This window comes from Myotis daubentonii, chromosome 16 (assembly GCF_963259705.1).
Source record: "Myotis daubentonii chromosome 16, mMyoDau2.1, whole genome shotgun sequence".
NCBI lineage: Eukaryota > Metazoa > Chordata > Mammalia > Chiroptera > Vespertilionidae > Myotis > Myotis daubentonii.
This window is the reverse complement of record NC_081855.1, coordinates 35,413,623-35,435,778: the sequence shown is the minus strand read 5'-3', so window position 1 is coordinate 35,435,778 and position 22,156 is coordinate 35,413,623. Positions and strand designations below refer to the sequence as shown.

The 22,156-nt window shown below is 37.0% G+C and overlaps 1 protein-coding gene across 10 annotated transcripts in view; it reads right to left on the bottom strand.

Moving 5' to 3' along the window:
- BCAS3 (BCAS3 microtubule associated cell migration factor) overlaps nt 1-22,156 on the bottom strand; it is a 480,998-nt gene that overhangs the window by 280,636 nt on the left and 178,206 nt on the right. For 7 of the 10 annotated variants that reach the window (XM_059669762.1, XM_059669761.1, XM_059669765.1 and 4 more), the window contains exons 17-18: nt 10,671-10,715; nt 1,801-1,925 (exon numbers count right to left, since the gene is read on the bottom strand). In XM_059669762.1, coding sequence (XP_059525745.1) covers nt 1,801-1,925; nt 10,671-10,715 — 170 coding nt within the window. The remainder of the gene's footprint in view (nt 1-1,800; nt 1,926-10,670; nt 10,716-22,156) is intronic. The other 3 variants (XM_059669763.1, XM_059669767.1, XM_059669766.1) reach the window with 1 other exon arrangement.

The window sequence follows — 22,156 nt, the reverse complement described above, 5'->3', positions numbered from 1 at the left end:
TATCAGGCGGGACAGGGACAGACTGACTGAAAAGGAACACTGCATGGACAAAGACTTAATAGTGGCACCAGATGTACCCACTCAAGTGCATGAGAGCCCTTTGTACACTGACATCAGCCCAACTTCTCATCCACTTTCCCTTTCACATTTCTGGATTCAAACAAACCAACAAGCAAAAAACTCACACATCCTCCTCCCCCAAATCCTCTTCCTTCTTTTCTCTCAGTTGGATCCCTGGCCTCCATGGTAAATGAAGAGGGAGGTCAGGTGCTGAATATGGACCTAATCAAACGACTTTAGAAGGAGGACACATGTCCTCAGTGCCAGAACAGGTTCAGTCCTCTATCTCGGGTTTTACAGTAAACCTAGGAGCATAGAAAACCACTCCTGAATGCTGGGTGGGTCACCTTATCTCTAGGCCAGAGGAATTCATTACAGCTGATTTGGGAAAATGGCTAATGACCAGTCAGTGGTACATAAAGCAGTAGCAAGTTAAAAGGGTAATTAGAACAGAAGGGAGAAGCATTTGAAATCGAGCTACACAGAGGGTTTTAACTAGCAACAAAAAGTCATTTCGATAGCATCAGTAAAGCTAAGGAGGTAACAAAAAAATAAAGATGGGATAAGGAAATGGAAGGCTTGCGTTCTGTGCTGTATCCTCTCCCACTCAGGTAAGGAACCTGCTGTGCGGGAGATCCTATTTCCCTGGAGAGGGTCACTGACAGGCGATAACCAGGGAAGGGGCTGACGTGTGATTGCCAGCATTAAGCGCAACGGAGAACCGTTTCGTTTAGCCAAGAACAATACAGCCCTTGGAACTCTTCAAAGCAGTGCCTCATAATAACAGCAATGTGACCTACTTCAATAGGACTCAAATGAGGGGGAAAGCTTATTCAAATGAAATTCGTGGCCCATCAATGTAGGGATTCTCCTCTACACAGAGTCAGTCAGCCATCACACAATAAATGGTAATCAATGTAAACATTTTAGGTGCTGATCCTGATGATCAAAAAAGGGATTTAAAAAAAAACAAAACTATATAAATTCGCTCTGGCCAGTGTATCCCAGTGGTTGGAGCGTTGGCCCGCATGCTGAAGGGTTGTGGGTTCGATTCTGGATAAAGGGCATATACCTGGTCAGGGCACATGTGGGAGGCAACCAACTGATATCTCTTCTCACATCTCTATCCTCTGTATGTCTCTATCTCTCTCCCTCCCCACCTCCCTCTCCCCTGCCACTCTCTCTAAAAAGCAATGGAAAAAAATATCCTCCATGAGGGTTGACAATAACAAAAAAACATTTTAATAACTGTATGAATTCAAAGGAGCAATGGTTACCATAAAATATGACCTTTATTTCTGAGTGGTAGCCTATTTTTTAACTTTTAGTTTATAATATGGCAAACTTGTTGTTGTTTTTTCCATCACCATTTATGGCCTCTATGCCCTCTTCCATTCTCCACCACCCAACCCCCACAATCACCACACCGTTGTCCATGTCCATGAGTTCTCTTTCTTTTTTCCTTTTTTGCTCAATCCCTCCACCACCATCCCAACAACCCTCCTGCCCACACCAGAGATGTCTGCCTGCTCTCAGACAGACATCTGATGTTTTTTAACATTAAAAAAACCCAATTTCAAACTCTGATACCATCACTTACTAACTAGTGCTTTTAGCTATTTAAACTCACAATCTTAAATTCACTTCATCTCTAAAACAGAGATAAGGAGAAAAGCTATGAATTTTCCTCAAGAAACAAATATTACCAAAGGCCCATTTAACCCTCAGTGAGATACCCACCTTTTTCTCTTTTCAGACCGGCGTTATTTGCAAACCATGACCTGGACGTCCCAAACACTGCAGCCACGCAAAATTCTCCGCCCATCGACTTGCTGGGAGAAATTTGTGGAGGTGGTTTAACTTTGCTTAAAAAAATAAAATGATAGCAAAAAAAAAAATTACCATGAGGAACTCACAGTCCTTGAGATAATGACATCTTTTCCTTAAAATTCCACCCCTAAGTATTCAACCGCCCCCTCAATGTGGACATGCATTTTGCCTTAATAACTGGTAGTGTGAGGCTGTGTTCTGCAGTAAGAGTAAAATTAGTTCAAAGTTCCAGAGCTTTATCAGATCAATAAAAATTAACTCCTTTCTGAAATACGTGCTGGGGAAATCCAAGTCACTTCTTTTCAGATGGGTAACAATTCCCTGGAGATTTCAGAGTGAAGCAACAAAACCACCATAAACATCTCAGGATAATAAAACAGTTTACCGTTTCATTTTGATAGATAAGATTTGGGGTGACAATTCAGTTGAATGGAGACAGCATGAGTGAAAATAATGAGGTGATACAGAATGAAACCCTGAAAGTGCTCTTAGCCACAGTGCTTCAAGGAAGTAGACAACGTGTGGGTCAATCTAATGATGTCATGCAATTATATTCGCTGATCTTCCAATCTGTTTTTTCTTCGTAGATGTGTGAAAATGATGTTTGTGTTTTTGTTCTGTTTTTCATGTGTCTGAGGACACATTACGTAACTGCTGCTACAACTCAGAACTGGCATTAAAAAGCACGCACTTTCCTATTTGCTTTCCCCAAATCAGCTTTCATACCAGCAACTTCTAGTACAGGGATGGGCAAACTTTTTGACTCGAGGGCCACAATGGGTTCTTAAACTGTACCGGAGGGCCGGAACAAAAGCATGGATGGAGTGTTTGTGTGAACTGATATAAATTCAAAGTAAACATCATTACATAAAAGGGTACGGTCTTTTTTTTTTTTTTTTTTTTTTTTTTGAGTTTTATTCATTTCAAACTGGCCGGATCCGGCCGCAGGCCGTAGTTTGCCCACGGCTGTAACCTTTTCTATTCTTTCAAATCCTTCTTTCCCTTCTTTTTTGATTTGTCAGAGGCTTCCCAAAGCTCATTAGCAATTTGCCAAACACCTTCAATAAGTGATGGTATTATTTTCTCTAATTCATAGACAATAGCCTCCCTGCACACTGGTCATGATCACAGCCTAGTTGGGGCACAGGAATAACAGAGCCCAATGTTCCTGCTTTGCTAGTCAGTCTCCAATACTGAGTAACATTCCTACCTTGTTTTGCTCACTGCCCTTTATCTCTTCATCTTTTAATAAAGTATGGTTGGATGTAGACAGATTGGTTTGGGGAGTCAGGAAAAAACCTGAATCTGAATCCCAATGCTACCACTTATTAGCTCTGTGACTTTGGGTTAAGTTATTTAACCACTCGGAGCTCAGACTCCTAGTATGTAAAAAAATTAAAAAATATAAAAGTAATGCCTACCTCATAGGGTTATTTTAAGGATTAGTATTTTTGTTCTCAAAGTGTGGTCCCTGACTAGTAGTGCCACCTTGGAACTTCGTAACATGCAAATATTCATTAGAACTATTGAATCAGAAATCCTGGGGGTTGAGCCTAACAATTTGTGGGATTTTTTTTTTTTTTGAGGAGCCCTCCAGGACATTTGGAGCATACTCAGATTTAAGAAACACTGTATCGGGAGAGATCAACCAAAGGATTTGTATGCATGCATATAAGCCTAACCAATGGACACAGACACCAGGGGGGTGAGGGTATGAGTGGGGGGTGGGAGGGGCAATAGGAGGATAAGGACACATATGTAATACTTTAATCAATAAAGAAAAATAAATAAATAAATAAGAAAGAAAGAAACACTATCAGGTAAAGTGCATAAAGCTCTAAGGGCAGTACTTTCCCATATCATAATTCTCAGCAATGTTAACTCTCTTCTATTTTTCTTTTAATTAGAGTTTGCATTTGTAATCTCAGTTTCCAGACCCTTATCACACCTGAAATAGTCTCACCCATTTTACCTCCCGAGCCCTCTGTTTTGACAACTTCCTGGTAGGGAGAGCACAAAGTTTAGATCAGAGGCCATTGTGGTTGGTCGTTTGGGTCCTTCCCTTGCTACCAGATCCAACATAACGCATATTCCATATATGGAAAGGTCTCTGCTCTCCATTGATATTTCTTAAGCGCTTTGTGTCATTGCCCATAAAGATCGAATTCACGCCTAAAATACAAGTGCCTGTCACAGTCAGACTTCCACTGAAGGTAATAATGATAGTTTTTTTTAAAGTTTCTGTGAGGAAATGAAATAGTTTCACAAGTGCGATAACCTTCACACAACCGCAATAAGCTACCAACAGAAAGGAAAGAGTCCGCTCCACCTGAACAAGAGTGCACCTTCCCAGGGAACGGCATCAGAATTGCTCTTTCTGGTGGAGATGCTCTCTGTTGCACTACATTACAATGTAAACCCTCCCGCAAAGCCTTTATTTCCATCACTGAACTACTATCATTGAGCTGTTAAGTTCCTGTAAGGAGCATCTTTTAAATTCCATTGGTCATTTAACCCTTAAGTATTTGGGGAGGTTGGAAAGGAGGAGGAGAGAGAAAAACACCATTGCAGAATTTTTCGAAAGGTGTTTCTAATTGTGTGACTATGTGATTTTTACTAGAATCACCATCAGGAAACAATAAGACTATAATGTATAAATAAGCTTCACAAGGAACTCAAAGCTCTTGGCAAATTACTGAATGTTATATTTGTTTTGTTTTTAATCATGTGGTAAGCAACAAGATAGAAAACAAGTGCGCATGCCACTTCTTAAGAGAGACTATGGCGGATCTAGAGTGTACATCCTAAAAAGACTTTAAAATAGTTGCTGCTGGACCAGAGAGCGACCTTTATAGCATAACAATAAAGAGTAGAAATATGAGAGGACATCGATTTACTCTTTGGCCATGCAAAAATATATTCTGTATGTTTATTAGTTTACAGTCTAATCAGCCAATATCAGAGGTAAAATCCCTTACATGTCTTTAATGCTGCAAATAACTCAGCTTCTGAACATACATCTAAAAAGCACCAACACAGAATCATTTTACATAAACTCATTATCTCCTACAGAGAATAAGCAATTATAATAAAAGTATGCATAATATTATGTAGTGATTTTTTTAAAATATATTTTTATTGATTTCAGAGAGGAAGGGAGAGGGAGAGAGAGACAGAAACATCAATGATGAGAGAGTCATTGATCAGCTGCCTCCTCCACGCCCTACATTGGGGATCGAGCCCACAACCCGGGCATGTACCCTTGACCAAAATGGAACCCAGGACTCTTCAGTCCACAGGCTGACGATGTATCCACTGAGCCAAATCAGCTAGGTCTGTAGTGATCATTTTTATTCCTAGTTTTCTTTTTCCTCAGATGGGCCCTTAATAAATTACATTAGTAAAAAAGTTTGTGTTCAATAAGTTTTCTTCCCTGAAAATAACTTGCTACCTCCTACATGACATAGTGCTGTGTGTAAGGCATGGAGCATACATGACGAACATAATCATAACAAGTTATTTCTACATCAACCTACATTTGGAAGGACTATGGTATTTAAGCAAAATAGAACATAAAATATGTGAATGTGTATATAAGACTTCCAGAAAAATACAAAGGGAAATAATTTAAAGGTTATTATTAATAAAGTATTTTCTGTGTACTATAACCAATGGGATAAAATTTTAATTTGACTGAATTTGCCCTTCATCCTAAGTTTTTTAAAAAAAATCCAATACCAGGAATGTGAGGTGAAGCAGAATTGAACCTTTCCGCAATAACCCAGAATCTTTCTATTGCAAACTACCCTTGTTAACAGAGATATAAAAGACTGAAAAACAGCCTTAGCCAGTTTGGTTCAGTGGATAGATCGTCAGCCTGTGGACTGAAAGGTCCCGGGTTTAGATTCCGGTAAAGGGCACACACCCGGGTTGCAGGCTCAATCCCCAGTAGGGGGCATGCAGGAGGCAGCCAATCGATCAAGGATTCTCTCTTATCATTAATCTTTCTATGTCTCTCTCCCTCTCCCTTCCTCTCTGAGATCAATAAAAATATATTTTAAAATAAATAAATTAAGTAAATAAAATAAAATAGAGAGTAAAGCACTGAAAAATGGCCCAACCAGCATGGTTGAGTGGTAGAGCATTGACCTATGAACCAGAAGGTCACAGTTCCATTCCTGGTTGGGGCTGCCCAGGTCCCAGGCTCAATCCCCAGTCAGCGGCATGCAGGAGGCAGCCAATCAATGATTCTCTCTCGTATTTGATGTTTCTCTCTCTCCCTCCCTCTTCTTTCCTCTCTGAAATCAATAAAAATATATTTAAAAAAAAAAACACTGAAAAATGATAAATATGTGAGAGAATTAAAAGTGAAAAGAGCTAGACTTGTAAATTGTGTTCACCTGTAGATTAGTGGCACAGCCATTTAGAAAAGTATTCCGATGCTAGCCCTTTTATTTCTTTTTCTCTCTAAACATCTCCCTTTATGCTCAAATCCCATCACAAAACATTTGCAAGTTTAAAAAGAATACCTCTGGGTGCTTGGAGGCCTCATCTCCTCTATTCATTATATTATTAAATTAATAATATGATATAAAAAATGAAATTCCCATGTATACGGGTGTCCAGAAATTCAATTGTGTTAATTATGGTTATAAATGGGAATGAGACATACTGACAGTGCAGATGGGCTCCTTCCTATTGAGAACTTGTGCTCTTTACTCCACTGAACCCATCATAAATGAACCCACGTTCCAAAAGAAAAACAAGTATTTGAGCAAAATGTAAAAGAAGAATGGAATGACCTCAACTTTCATCATCTCAGGCAAATAAGAATCATACTTACTAAACTTGACACAAGATAACAAAATCAAAAGTAAAATAAACATACAAAGAAACAAAAGAAATAAGGTGCTAAATTGAAACCCAGGAGTTTAACTTCTTGTTCATCCCTTCTGAGAGACTTAACTATCTAGTCGTAGAATGAGAGTCATTTTTACTGCCATCAGGAGTTCTGGGGACGTTAACATTACGACATCTTTAAAATTATTTACAAAGACTATTGAAGTTACCCAATTGGCGTTTACTGTATTATGTAATACAGTCAGATTAACATATTGAATTTCTCTTGCCTGTTTTTTCCCCTCCAACATTACTGCAAAGAGAAACAAAAACCCAGCAAGACTCTATCACTATCTGCTTTAAAATTACAGTAAAATGATGGCCATCTGGGTAATTTTATTGAGTCCTACAGAACAGGATATAAGTGAGTGATGTATCTGTGGATGGCATGAAAAGCAGCAATGTTGGGTGCCTTGTTTAGAAGGACACAGGCATGAAAAGAGCTAGGCGGAGATAGAAGCACCGTTTCTTTCCTTTTCTAAAACATAAGGGTACAGTCAGTATTTCAGTTTAAATGCTAGACACAACACTGATGGAAGAATTATAAGTGGTAAAATGTTTTCGTGTTAAAGAAGCAATTTTCATTGTATGCCTCACCGAGATTAAGCTTTGAAAAGGTATTTAGAAGTTTTCTCTCACTTTCAACTTTATTTTTCTAAAATAAGAACTAAAAGGTAAACTGAAAGTATTTTATTTTAAATATATTAATAATATATCTAAAATTATCCTATCACAAAGTGTTCTTAAAAAATCTCACAGGTTTATCTAAACTTTGCACATAAAAGATTCTCTTCATATAAATCTTTCCTTCCAAAAATAAAATTATATATTTATTTTATTTTTTATTTTTTTATTGTTTAAAGTATTATAAGTAGTAGTACATATGTCTCCTTTTTGTCCCCACTGACCTTCCCCTGGCCTACAGACTGTCAAAATTATATTTTTAATACTCTCAAAAGAACAAGGTAGTTTAAATAAACTATTTATATATAAATCAAATGAATAATCTCAGACAATGCTAATTAAAACTTTAATATAACTTACTATGTAACATTTAATTCTTCTTTAAAATTAACCTTATATCATACAAAAACAGGTTATGTGTAAGAGAGATATTCAAATGGACTACCTTTTCTCCACACTATTATATATGTAGTTTTTCTTTTGATTGGTAATTCAAAAATAGCAGTAGCTTAAACACAATATTACATGCACATTAGGAGCTCAATAAATACGTGTTACTTATTTGTAATATTGAAAGCAAAATTTATTTTCAAAAATTCACAATACAAATTATTGTATTAAAAAAGTATATCATATGTGTGATTATTTTACTTTATTTTTTACAGTCATTCAAACTCAAATATCCTAGGGTATACATAACCCTGAGAACGTATAAATAGCTACAATGTCGAAGATGGCCTACACAGTTAACTTTCCAACAAGTTTATTTTACTATCAAAGGGAAAGACATTATTTCAAACTGACTCATTTGAAACTGCATGCATTTAAACACTTCAACAAGTTTATCAAAGAATGAAAAATAAGTAGAAAATGTGACCTCACCAAAGCAAAATCATATTTAAATATAAATGTTGCAACTTGAAAGTAATAACAATTTTGTATAAAATTTATGTAACATTTTAAGAGGAACTGTAAAAAATTTCATATTCTTCCACAATACAAATATTACCCTACAAGTGGAAATACTATAAACATAATTATTTAGCATAATGTTCTATGTCAGAACAGTAAATAAAACATTCTCAAGTTGAATGCTAAATACCATGGAAAAAGTAGCAAAAACTGTTAAAACAAAGAAGCTCTTATAAACAACATGGAAGTTGTCAAATTTATATTCATTTTGCTGCCTTAATTTGAGGTTTCATTAAGATCTTAATGGGAAAAACATGCACCACTAGTAAAGGAACGCATTTGAAAGGAGGATCTTGTAGGCTAGCATAAGTGACTAAAAACGAGTTTCTTGTGAGCTAACGATGGCATCAAACAAACCACAAGGCAGTCTTCTAAAAGACAGGCAATGATTTAAAAGTCTACTATATTTCACATATCCCTTTCTTTAATCTGGCTCTTTTAATCTTGTTTCAACCTCAAATCATTTCTGGTTGACAAGTGCTTTTGCTTAAATTTGAGGAGCACATAAGCTGTTGAAGGAATGGACTTTTCTTATTTAACATACAACATTTGTTACTACGTCTTTACTTCTATGCTAAAACTTCAATCCTTATTAACATGCTAAAACTCTTTTCTTTGTACTTAGAATGAGACATTTATCTTAAGAGTGAATTTAATTCTAAGTTTAGCCTGCAAAGAAATTTTATCGTATGCTGAATCTGGCATTTAAAAATTGACTGTTCACTATAAGCTCCTAAGTAAGATTCATGTATCTTATTTGTTTTTGTTTTGTTTTTTAAGAAATCTGGTTAACAAAAAGAATAAAGATGGACTTTCATGGAATTTTTATTCATTTATGCCCTAAATATGTTTAGAATCCTTTCATGACCTGTGTCCTAATTTTGATACTACATTTCACAAAGAAAATTTTTATGTCTGCCACTCTATTCTTATATGATAATGAAATTTTTAAATGTTCCTATGGCATATGAATAGTAAAATTAGTTTGTGTCTAATTATACTGTACCCTTAAGGTGGTATTTGAGCTTCTTTTTGTCCAACAAGAGAAAAATTATTGTAAGTTTCTTTTCCTAGTATAGTGGGACAGTATAAACAACTCCTAGTAGCAGTTATGAGAACAATTTATTATATGTGCAGAATTCTTTTTAAGTATTCTGAGTAAATTTATAATACTGACATAACTTACATTGCCCAAAACTTCCTTTTGCCTCACTTACTCTGAAAAGCAACAACAACAAAAAAAATCTAATTTAAAGTTTTTTCAAAAATATTTTTCCTTTGAATAGAAAAGAAAATAATAGTAGCAACACATTCATTGAGCACTTTCTTGTCCTAAGCAATTTACATTGTTAGTTCATGTAATCCTCATAATGAACCTATGAGTTAGGTGCTACTGGTAACTCCATTAACAGATAAGGAAACCAAGAAACAGAAAAACCACCCAAGATCATATAGGTAGTGTATGAACTGAAGTGTACGACCTGAGATTTAAGATCTAGGAAGTCTGATTCCGAAGCCCTGACTTTTATCCATTATGTGAAACACACTATACCAGGTTCTAAATACATTTTATTTCACATCTTTATATAAAAGTACTCCATCTTCATCGTGTCTAACTACAAGACAAACCTGTAGTCTGTGCAGTTATGTAAGACTTTTCCAAAATAAATAAGTTATGATAAGTAGGTGCTATGAGCTCAAAATTACAAATTATTTAGGAGTTTCAATGTGAAACACAAATTTCCTCCTTAAACACCAAAATTATTCAAAACAGAAGTGACTCTTGTTCCTCTGGTACCACATGCAGTTAAAATTTATAGGGTATTTATAGTATACTTTAAATATATTCATATTTCAAAATATAATCAAGTCTTCCAAATGTTCAGCAGGATGTGTAGGGAGCTTCTATTACTACAGTGCTCAAAGCCTTAAACTGGTGTGTTAGCCTAGCTTATACACTAGCATTATGAGAGTGAATTCTTCTAATTTCTTTTTCTTTAATATTAAACTGTGATTTAAATTGACTTTTCAAGAAATGAAGTAAACTCCAGAAAACTGCTCTTTGAAAGCTTAAATATCAACATTCATGTCCCATCCACAAATTATTCAGTACTCCGGTGCGTCTATCTGTGCTCAGGCCATGCAACGGAAACAACAGTACAAAACAGTTATTTTCTGAGAGTACAACAAATGAATTAGGCATGCGGGACTGAACTGGGACTCACCATGGAGCTTTTATGGAAAAACACCCCGCTCCAAACAGATAAGGCCTTCGTGGAAAAGGGGGGAAAATGCACAAAAAAATTAGAGGAAAACTCATTTAACATTAACAAATACATGTATATCATACTGTTATAGAGTATGGTAAATCACTGAAGAAAATAGTAATCATTGGTAATTCTGCTGTAGATACTAATGAGCTTGATAGAACCAATAAAAATTATATATAACAAGTCCCTTCATTTTCATAGGGTTAGAGATTTCAAAATGTTCTATTTCTCCCCCTTTTCTGGAGCAACCCTATAGGGTTCCTACGTAAAATAAAATACAGTTCTGAGGCCCTTTAAAACAAAGTACAAGTTAAATGGAGTAATCGGATGGAGAAAAGAGTGGGATCAGTATAGCAACAGATGTGGGGTTGTGTGACACCAAATGTTTAAAACTAGCCAAAGATAACTCAATCAAAATTCTGCAAGCATTGTCTGCAGTTCACAGGTTGCAGTCTCAGAGCAAGAGCAAGGAAACACATATTTCTAAGCTGCTAATTTATAGCAAGTTGAACTGCATATTGCTGGTCAAAGGAACAAACACTAAGTACAAGTAGTATGACTTATTTTCATTTAGGGTCACATTCCAGGAAACTGGCCATTCTCTTAATAGTGATACAAGAGATTAGCTTCCTCTACCTGGCCGCCATTGGGTGAGGCTGGAATCAGGAAACTAAAGCCACAATTGCTTGCTTTAAATACAACTGGGGATACAAAGTCAGACTTCAGTGTTACACATATTTCTTCTTAATACTCTGTTCATAGTATTTAAGACGTGCTATGCACATTTGCACACAAAGAAGACCGAGTGATCTAATTATACCCGAAACAAAATGTTGCTATGATATCTGACATTTGGAAGGAATAACAAATTGAGAAGGAAAGCACACTATCAAAACTTGGTTATTTTCTTCTTCAACTATGGTGCGAGGGACTTTTCAAAAATCCTGCTAATTAGTATTAATCTCCCAGGGCACTGAGTATATCTGGCTCCAAACTGAAACTTGAGGATAATGTTTCACAACACTAGCTACCATTTTGAGGACTGAAGCACAGAAGCTAGGAACAAGGCAACAGAGGAGTAAGAGACACTAAGTAGAAGAAGGAGTGAGGTGAAAGAACTGATATTAAAAACGAGAAATAGAAGAAAAACTTTGCAGATGATGCCGATGCAGAGCATTTATCTCGTTTATCTAACATTTATCTCACAGTTAATGGTAAGACCACAACCAGAGATAAAGTACCATCATTCACATTTAAAACCATTGATTTCAAACTTTTTTTTAACTGTGACCCATAAAAATATATTTTCAGGTGCAAGCTGGTTTATTCATAGAAACACGCAAATTGAAACAATTTAATGAATGGGTTTGGGTTATAATCAACTTTACTTTTTAGGACTTAGTTATAACAAAGATTAATAAACATTCTAACAGGGCAGGTCTGGGTGGAGTCTGAGACTCTGCTTTTCTAACAAGCTCCTAGGTGATGCCAAAGCTGTGTGTTTGCAGACATGCATTTTATTGTATTCTATTTCATTAATGAAAAAAAATGAAAATTTCCTTTTCTGATTTCATGATCCACTAATTACATCAGAAACAAAATACTACTTGCAGCTCACCCTGCACCTTGACAAACAGTAATTTAAATAACTGAGATCACATGAAGATTCCAATCTCTCAATAACATAGAGATGCCATGCAGAAATGATCAGAAAATGCAAGGTTCAATACGTTTCCATATGCCCACATATACCTCCCAAGTGAAGAGGTTACTGTTGGTTCACAGTACCCTCTTCCTTTAATTTTCTTCATGCTGCAGAACATCTGAAATAATCAAATACTTCAAATGCTCCTGTGATCCGGAGCATTTAGGCATGAGTTGCTCTTTAGTGTATATTGTATCGATGCCGGGTATGCTCCCATCTCATTCCAAATACCAAACACTATAGCTCATTCACTGTAAAGAATCTGGTAGTTTTATCATAGTTCTTTATGACTTAAAAGGCTTCAAAATGACCCCCAAAACCAACCAAACAAAAATGAAACAAAACCTTAAAGTTTCTACATTTCAAAAGACCAGTTGATGTTCCCCACCTATAAAGCCAGGTTTAGGTGTCCCTTATATATAAACAGGGAACATATTTTTATCCTTCTTCAATCAAGTAAGGATAACACAGCTTAAGAAGAAATCAGAGGGCTGGGGAAACAGGGTGAAAACCTGCCTTAGAATGTACACTTGGCATGTTCCCAATCTATATTCAACCACTTCTTACCCACTCCTACAAACTGGACCTCTGCCACGAACATGTAAGAGAAGAGCCCCAAACCCCAAGGAATTAGAGTGACTGACGTAATTACTGAATTTGTATGGGTAGTGTCAGCTGTTCTTTTGAAATGTGCCTGCTTCATCTTCCCTCAATAGCAAAAGAATGAAAATATAAAGTCACAAAGGACAAGTCCATGGTCCAGCTGTCTTCACCTATGACTCTCTCCTTCCCCTCCCAAATCCCACAGTTGGAGTTTTATATGGGGGTGATTAGTAGGAAGTAGAGTGTGAGAGTGGGAGTCTATGTTGAATTAAAATTATCTACATGAATATATTCAACTCAATTTATCAAAGTCAGATATTAAGAATTTGTGTGTTTTTCAAACGCTATTAAGATTTAGCAGATTTAACAATCCTGCTATATAAAACCTGTTCTCTTCGCCATGAATATGTCCTTTTAAAGCTGAATTCTGACTGACAAACACTAGGACTGATCAAGAGACTAAATATCAAGACATATTTATGACAGACTTGTTGATTGTCCAGCGTGCAATGACTGGGCCATTGGTTCTCAAAGGGTTTCTTCTGGAGATACTCAGAAGACCAGAAGGAACTGTGCATCGATGCTCTTTAAGTCTTTAAACTCATGCATTTTGTTGAATTCCACATAGCACCACAAAAGCTCTGGTCTTGCTAGCAGAAAACAAGATAACTTGTGAAGGTTTCTTAAATGTAAGTAAAAAGGTTGATTTGAAATACTCTATAACCTGAATCTAGTGCTAAAAAGGTATTAGTAATGATTAGGCTCAATCATCTGCCGAGTTAACAAAATCATTGGAATCTAAGTTCTCTATGAAAACACTTTGAAAGTCCTATTTTATGACTGATCATACCCTATGAGAATTCAGGCACCATCACTTAACCAACATTAGAATGAGTATATATAAATATTAAACATACTGAACAGAGAAAAAGCAGAAGAAAAGCTATACGACACCATGAGTAAAACTGTAAAGCCATCTTCTCTAACAGTATCTTCTAGGAGCCTTAACAACCTTACTACATCCAGCATGCCCCCTGTTTAAGAGCAACTGAAATGGACACACATGCAAATAAATTAGTCCTTATGTCATTTTCCAGTGTTACTTTTACTTTTTCATTCATTTTAACTGCTCCCTACTAAAGAGACCTATGGCACTGTTGGCTCTCAAATTATTGATCTGTAGAGCAAACTGAAGGTAAACTGTCCAATTTGAGATAAATTCAATGAACAAATTTAAATTATAAACTCAAGCTTTTCATTAGAGAAAATTAGATAATGTTCAAATTCTGGCAAATATGGCAGAAAAGAAACTAGGACAGCATAAATAGGTTGTCAAATATCTGCAGGAAGTTATTTCTGACTTTGAATACAATATATAATATACTTTATCTCCCCCCCCCAACCCCCACCCTAAATCCATAGATTTATGGTAAAATGGGACAAATTATAGTGTGGCTTAAGTACTCTACTGATTTAGCACAAAAATTGAAAACTCAAACTGTGATAAGTATATTGCACATGTAAACAGATCCAGAGACAGAGAAACATCAATCAGATGCTCAAACCTCAGAGGGAAGATAGGGGAGGGTGGGGGTAAGGGGGAGAGATCAACAAAGAGACTTGTATGCATGCACATAAGCATAACCAATGGAAGCAGACAACAGAGGGTGAGGGTGAGGGCAAGATTGGGGGGGTGGGGGGGCAATGGGGAAATAACCACACATTTGTAATACATTGTGTAAAACTAAGCGGCACATTTGTATATCTAATCACACATTTGATATACCTTAATCAATAAAATTAATTAATTAAAATATATATATACATATATATTCTCTATCATCATTGATGTTTCTATCTCTCCCTCTTTCTTCCTCTCTGAAATCAATAAAAATATTTTAAAAAATAAAAAAATAACTAATACCTAGAGCAGACAAGGCTGGGAGGTGGAGAATTATCATGTGTTACTATACCAAATCTTTCCTATTAATTCTCAGAACTTTGCCTATGTGATTTGGGGCTCAGGACAAATTGTCTAGACAAGGTAGACCTAATGGAATTAGAAAAAGGAATAGGCCTTCTTCACGGCTTACTATATGCCAATGACATTTATTCACCTTCACAAGCTCTGATGGCAGATGTGGTCTACAAATTTCAACTAGAGCTAATCAAATACACACTATTAAATGCTGCCATTTCTAAATAAGCACAATCATCTACATTTCCTAGATGGACATTGCTCAGCACTGGCCTAGGGCTCAACAATGAGGCTGGAAATCAGGTATTGGCATCAAAGGCGTGATGGGAACTCATACACTGAGAGGTTGAAAGTTTGCCATCTATACCTAAATTCTTATTGTGCAGATGAAGAAACTGGCCTAAGACACACAGTTAACAGGTGGCAGAACTGAGAGGAAAAGCCAGGGCTGCAGACTCCTCAGTCCATTTTTTTCCACAACATTACCCCACCTACGCCTACAGGGTCAGGCCCAAGGTTCCTAATACCTACCTCAAACTGCTCACAAAAAAAGTGAATAGGGGAGGGGAAAAGTACCAGAAGCCAGTCTATCCTTGCTGCTTGACACAGTCGCTGCAGGGAAGAAACATCTGCACAGCATGTTTCAAGGGACCTAGCGTATATGGCATACTGTTCTTAATATGTTTGCTCCCCTTCTTAGTGCTATGTATTTTAACCAAGGTCACCTCTTCAAGAAAGGTTATTTCCCCAGGTGGGGATTTTTTCCCTGGAGTTAGGGATTAAAAGGACTAAGGAAGAGAATAAATCAGTGAAACCCCCTAGTGTTACAAAAATACCATGTACTACTTATGAAGAACTTGGACTAAGACTGTTGGCAATAAATTTGGGACTTGTTGGGCCCACATCCCCAGGGGTCTGCCCACCAGGAAAAGCACCAAAGCCTATACCCCTGGAGACCCACTGAAACAGGGCAGTCCCAGGGAAGGCAAGCAGGGAGGCTGGGAGGACATAACCTTTACTGGGTAGGATAATCTCCTTCAGTCACTTCCTTGTAGTTTATCAGCAGAGCAGTGACCTTGGAATAGCCCTTATAATGGAACACAGAGATTAACCTAGACAGGATTAAACTCAACAGAACTAGATTAACAAATGCCCTAACCTTTGGAATAGAATGGATAGGATTAAAATCAACAGGTATAAATACAGGACAGTAAATACCAAACCTGGCTGGAGAACCTGGCTAGAACCTGGCTAGAGAAGCTGGCTATGCTGATCAACTGAATGCTGTCTCCGTGTCATTCATTCTTAGCCAACTCCATCCACACCTTTGGGAACCCCTAGATCCGCTGGGGCTGGACCCCAAAAGAAAAGAGCTGGGAGCTGCTCCATTTAAGGAAAAGGAGACCAAATTATCTCATATTTACTTCACTAAAATTGGTCAGCTAGTTAAAAGCAAGGAAGTAAGTTCAGTCCCAAGTTCATTTCTATATTTCTTATTCCCATGAAATTATTCTGACCTCTTTTTGAAATTAACTCTTCTCTGCTTGTGCCCATAAAGTGATGTGTATATATTAATAATTTTAGATTTAATGCACATAAAATTAAGCATACTGAAAATGATTTAGTAAACTTTTACACAGATAGGAAGCATTAAAAAATTTTTACCACTTACATGATTCATTAACTCAACCAAATATCTACAAAACGCTGCTTAGTAAATCCCTACTATAAAAACTTAATGCTCCCAAACAAGGAGCAATCCGTTAGCACCTGGTTTCACTTTTAATAGATGTGGAGAACTATTCCTATTTACAAGTGATAAAAACGTTACAGAGGCCTTCAATGTGAGACTGATGAAATGGATTGTTTGACTTGAGTGATTGTTGAACCAAATGATTTCTAGCACTTCCCTTTGCCTTCATCGGTGTACACTGTAGTGGGGTGAAGCAGCAGCTGTTGCCAAAATAGGCCTCATTTCCTCCAAATGCCGCTTCAAGGTACAGAACATGAAGGTGTAAGTACATCTGTCTCTTGCCATTTTAGTTCTACTGGCCTCATGCATGTCTTGGAGAAAGACAGATGGTCCCTGACACTGCACAAGCTTTCAGGGATATATATTTCCAAAAATAAGAGAGCAGATGTGAAACTTGGTAAGTACACGGTTGATCCCCTGAAGGTTTGAATTGAGGCTGCCATCTCAATTTGGTTATTTAAATATAGGATCCTAGGCAATCCGTAGAAATCTTTGTGCTAGAAATATAACTGTTTATTTGCTCCATGTCTATGACATGGAACAATTTGTTCTATTGACATGGAACAAATAAATGTTGATCTAACCTAAGGAAGTATAATTTTACTAGATAAATTATCAGGTATATTAGAAGTAGTCATAGAACTCACATGTCTATAAATGAAAAGCACTGTGTTCTCTTTCTACATTATCCAAGTCAAATACTTCTTATTTATTTAATTTTTCAAATGCTAGGAAAGCCATTTCATAGAAGCATAGTTAAGAGGAAATTAACCAGGCCAGTGTGGCTTAGTTGGTTGAGCATCGTCCCATGCACCAAGAGGTTGCTGGTTCATCCATTCCATTCCTGGTAAGAGTACATGCCCAGGTTGCCAGCTCAACCCCCAGTTTGGGGCATGCAGGAGGCAGCCAATTGATGTTTCTATCTCTCTCCCTCTCAATTCCTCTCTCTCTAAAATATCAATAAGAGCATTTAAAAAAAAAAAAAAAAGAGTGAATTAGCCAGCTGGCATGGTGCAGTGGTTGACCATTGGCCAGAAGGTGATGGTTCAATTCCCGTTCAGGGCACATGCCAGGGTTGTGGGCTCCATCCCCAGTGTGGGGTGTGCAGAAGGCAGCCGATCAATGATTCTCTCTCATCACTGATGTTTCTCTTTCTCTCTCTCCCTCTCTCCCTCTCTCCATCAATATCTATCTCTCTCTCTCTCTCTCTCCCCCTCCCCATCTCTGAAATCAATAAAAACATATTCTTTTTTAAAAAGGAGTAAATTAGAATTTCCAGAATGAAAAGAGACCTGGAAAATGAAAAGTCCATTTGCTCATCACTCTGCTGACCCTAATGTGGCAATCAAAATTCTCAGTAACTATAACAAAGCTGAATTGGAAATAACGCAAATTAGCTAAGTGCAGTATTGAGAACTGGTCATAGTAAAAAAAATTTGAATAAAACTAAAATAAAATAGAGCCTTTCAAATCTAATGAGATGAAATATAATAATATAAAATACCTGGGATTTGTTTCAAATCTCTACATATGTCAAAAATGAAAATTCAGGAAACATATTCTGTTCTTGAAAACAAATATAACTTTTAGTAAGGCAAATACATCTATTTCCACGTAAATGCTAAATGTTTAAGTGATAAAACCACAAATTATATTCTAAAAATTTCTGACCAAATGTTCGGGTGAATTATAGTAAAAGTAAAAATTTTAAACTAAGTACTCATTGTAAAAGAAATATTAATTACTCTCTCTAAATGCTTTCATATAGGACATGCTAAAAATAATTCAAACACTTGGAGAACCAAGATGGCGGCATAGGTTAACGCTGGAGTTTGCTGCTTTGAACAACTACTTCAAAAGTGAAACCAAAAAACGGAAGGGACATCACCCAGAACCACAGGAACGCTGGCTGAGTGGAAGTCCTACAACTAGGAGGAAAGAGAAACGCACACGGACACTCAGAGGAGGCGCAGTGGTGAAGTCAAATTCTGAGGTGCGGAGTGCGCGGAGAGGGCTGGCGACGGAGGGCGCGGTTGTTGTTTTCAATCGGGAGGGAGTTGCAGACTCTGAGCACCAGATCCGGGCGAGTCTTTAGGGACCCACACTCAAACGGGAGAAGCGGGACTGTCTGGCTTCGGTCAGAGCGAGTGCAGCTTTCTCTCCGAGCTTTGCAGCGGGTGCTGGGACTCAGAGAGGCAGAGCCCCTGGGGACAGGACTGAGAGCCGCCATAACTGCTCTCTCCGGCCCACCCTGTTGATCCTGTGCGACCCGCCCCGCCCAAGCCCTGCACAGAGGCATTTGCCGGATAGCCTCAGGCAAAGGCTAGATTAGCACCTCCCTAGAGGACAGAAGTTCTCTCACTGCTGACACAGCTGCTTCTCATAGCCACTTGGCCTGGAGGTCAAACCCTCCCTGGGATTAGCTACAACAATCAAGATTTAACTATAAGACTGCGAACAAAGACCACTAGGGGGTGCACCAAGGAAGCATAACAAAATGCGGAGACAAAGAAACAGGACAAAATTGTCAAAGGAAGATATAGAGTTCAGAACCACACTTTTAAGGTCTCTCAAGAACTGTTTAGAAGCTGCCGATAAACTTAATGAGATCTACACGAAAACTAATAAGACCCTCGATCTTATATTGGGGAACCAACTAGAAAATAAGCATACACGGACTGAAATAACGAATATTATACAGACGCCCGACAGCAGACCGGAGGAGCGCAAGAATCAAGTCAATGATTTGAAATGCGAGGAAGCAAAAAACATCCAACCGGAAAAGCAAAATGAAAGAATCCAAAAATGCGAGGATAGTGTAAGGAGCCTCTGGGACAGCTTCAAGCGTACCAACATCAGAATTATAGGGGTGCCAGAAGATGAGAGAGAGCAAGATATTGAAAACCTATTTGAAGAAATAATGACAGAAAACTTCCCCCACCTGGTGAAAGAAATGGACTTACAGGTCCAAGAAGCACGGAGAACCCCAAACAAAAGGAATCCAAAGAGGACCACACCAAGACACATCATAATTAAAATGCCAAGAGCAAAAGATAAAGAGAGAATCTTAAAAACAGCAAGAGAAAGAAACTCAGTTACCTACAAAGGAATACCCATACGACTGTCAGCTGATTTCTCAACAGAAACTTTGCAGGCCAGAAGGGAGTGGCAAGAAATATTCAAAGTGATGAATACCAAGAACCTACAACCAAGATTACTTTATCTAGCAAAGCTATCATTCAGAATTAAAGGTCAGATAAAGAGCTTCACAGATAAGGAAAAGCTAAAGGAGTTCATCACCACCAAACCAGGATTATATGAAATGCTGAAAGGTATCCTTTAGGAGGAGGAAGAGGAAGAAAAAGGTAAAGATACAAATTATGAACAACAAATATGCATCTATCAACAAGTGAATCTAAGAATCAAGTGAATAAATAATCTGATGAACAGAATGAACTGTTGATTATAATAGAATCAGGGACATAGAAAGGGAATGGACTGACTATTCTTGGGGGGGAAAGGGGTGTGGGAGATGTGGGAAGAGACTGGACAAAAATCGTGCACCTATGGATGAGGACAGTGGGTGGGGAGTGAGGGCGGAGGGTGGGGCGGGAACTGGGAGGAGGGGAGTTATGGGGGGGGAAAAAAGAGGAACAAATGTAATAATCTGAACAATAAAGATTTAATTAAAAAAAAAAAAAAAAAAAATAATTCAAACACTTGGCAGAAATAGAAGGTTTCATAATAGAGATAAAAGGTCTAGTAAATAATAATGATACATGTATATTTAATTCATTAATAAATAATTATTAAATTAACTATAATAAAAGAGAGTCTAATATACATGCTCTAAAAATGTAGGATTTGTAACCAAGTTTTTAAAAAGAAAATGTTACTAGACTTATCTGGGTGATTATTTCATAAGTTATATAAACGCATAACTACTATGCTGTACACTTAAAAGTAATATAATACTGAATATCAACTGTAATTGAAAAATAAAAACATTTAAAATAAAAGAAAAGGAAACAGAATTAATCTAAGTTCATAAAGTATGGTTGCATAGGAAAAGACTAGATAACTCATAGTTTCTCCCTGATTAAGGACAGAGAGAGTGAAAAAGAGTGAGAGATTTTATCTGTTTTATGGAAAATTATAAATATATACAAAAGTAAGCTCACTTTCTACCCCTCCAACAACTATTTTGAATTAAATTCTAACATCATATGATTTCATACATAGAACTACAGTCACTATAGAGAAAGAAGCTTATTTGAAAGAGAGCTAACTCTTTGCATTATAAAATAGCATACCTATTAAGTTTTTAAAATAACAAACATAAACACTAGAAAAAAACTAAAATCAAGTTCAAGAACAACAATTTTGAACAGGAAAGACAGTCAAAAACTCCTAAGTAGAATTTGTACAATGCTGATTTTGAACCTACGTTTGCTGTATTTTTTCTTTTCCCCCCCCCTTCATATGCAACAAACTCAACTTTATTTCTGCACTGAGCAAAAGGATCATTTTATATACAAAAACCACTCTACTAGGGATAGGGTTAATTTCAGTGCTATGGTAAAATCTGGAGCTCAAAGGCCTGGTCCCTGAGAATGAGGAATTCCTCTCACAGAAATAACCTCTGCAAACACGTTATCACCTAGCAAACAGTATTAAGACAGCCAAATAATTAATCTAATCCTTTTGTTGGAAAGGCCCTGAAGAATATTTGAACACAAGAGAGGGTTTTCTCCTGATGAGCTGAATATAGAATTTTTAGGCAGTTGTTCCAAATTAGGTTAAAGCCCCAAACTGCTTATTGATGAAAATAGGTAATTTGCATATAGAAATATATACTTTCTGGTACAAATGAACTTCAAAATTATTACACAACTGAATACCTAATGATATCTTAGATACAGTATTTTATTTTCAGGAACGAAAAGTGATGATTTCTAGCAGGTAGGAATTTTATAGCTAAAATATGCACAAAGATATGAACTGAAGTGAATCATCAAGTCTTTGAGGATGTTAACAACCAATCTTGAGTTAAGCCCAAATCTTAGGACTCTGGCTTTTGAAAACTACCCTTTGCTCCACACTGTCCTAGCACTGATGACAGATTATTATATGTAAATTATACCTCAATATAGATGTGTGTTTTTAAGTATTAGAAACATGGTTGTCATCTAAAGTTCTCATCTTAGTAGGCAGGTGTGTCTGTCAAAATTTGGAAGTCATTATAAATCCAGATCATGTCCACAAAAGCAAGAAAATGAAACTGTACTTTCAGACAAAGCCACACGACAGCAAGTAGAAGACTAAGTAGCTAGATCTGGTTTTTATTAGCGAACACTCATTTTCACAACTTGTCACTGCTTTGCTTTTTCTCTGAATGTGTG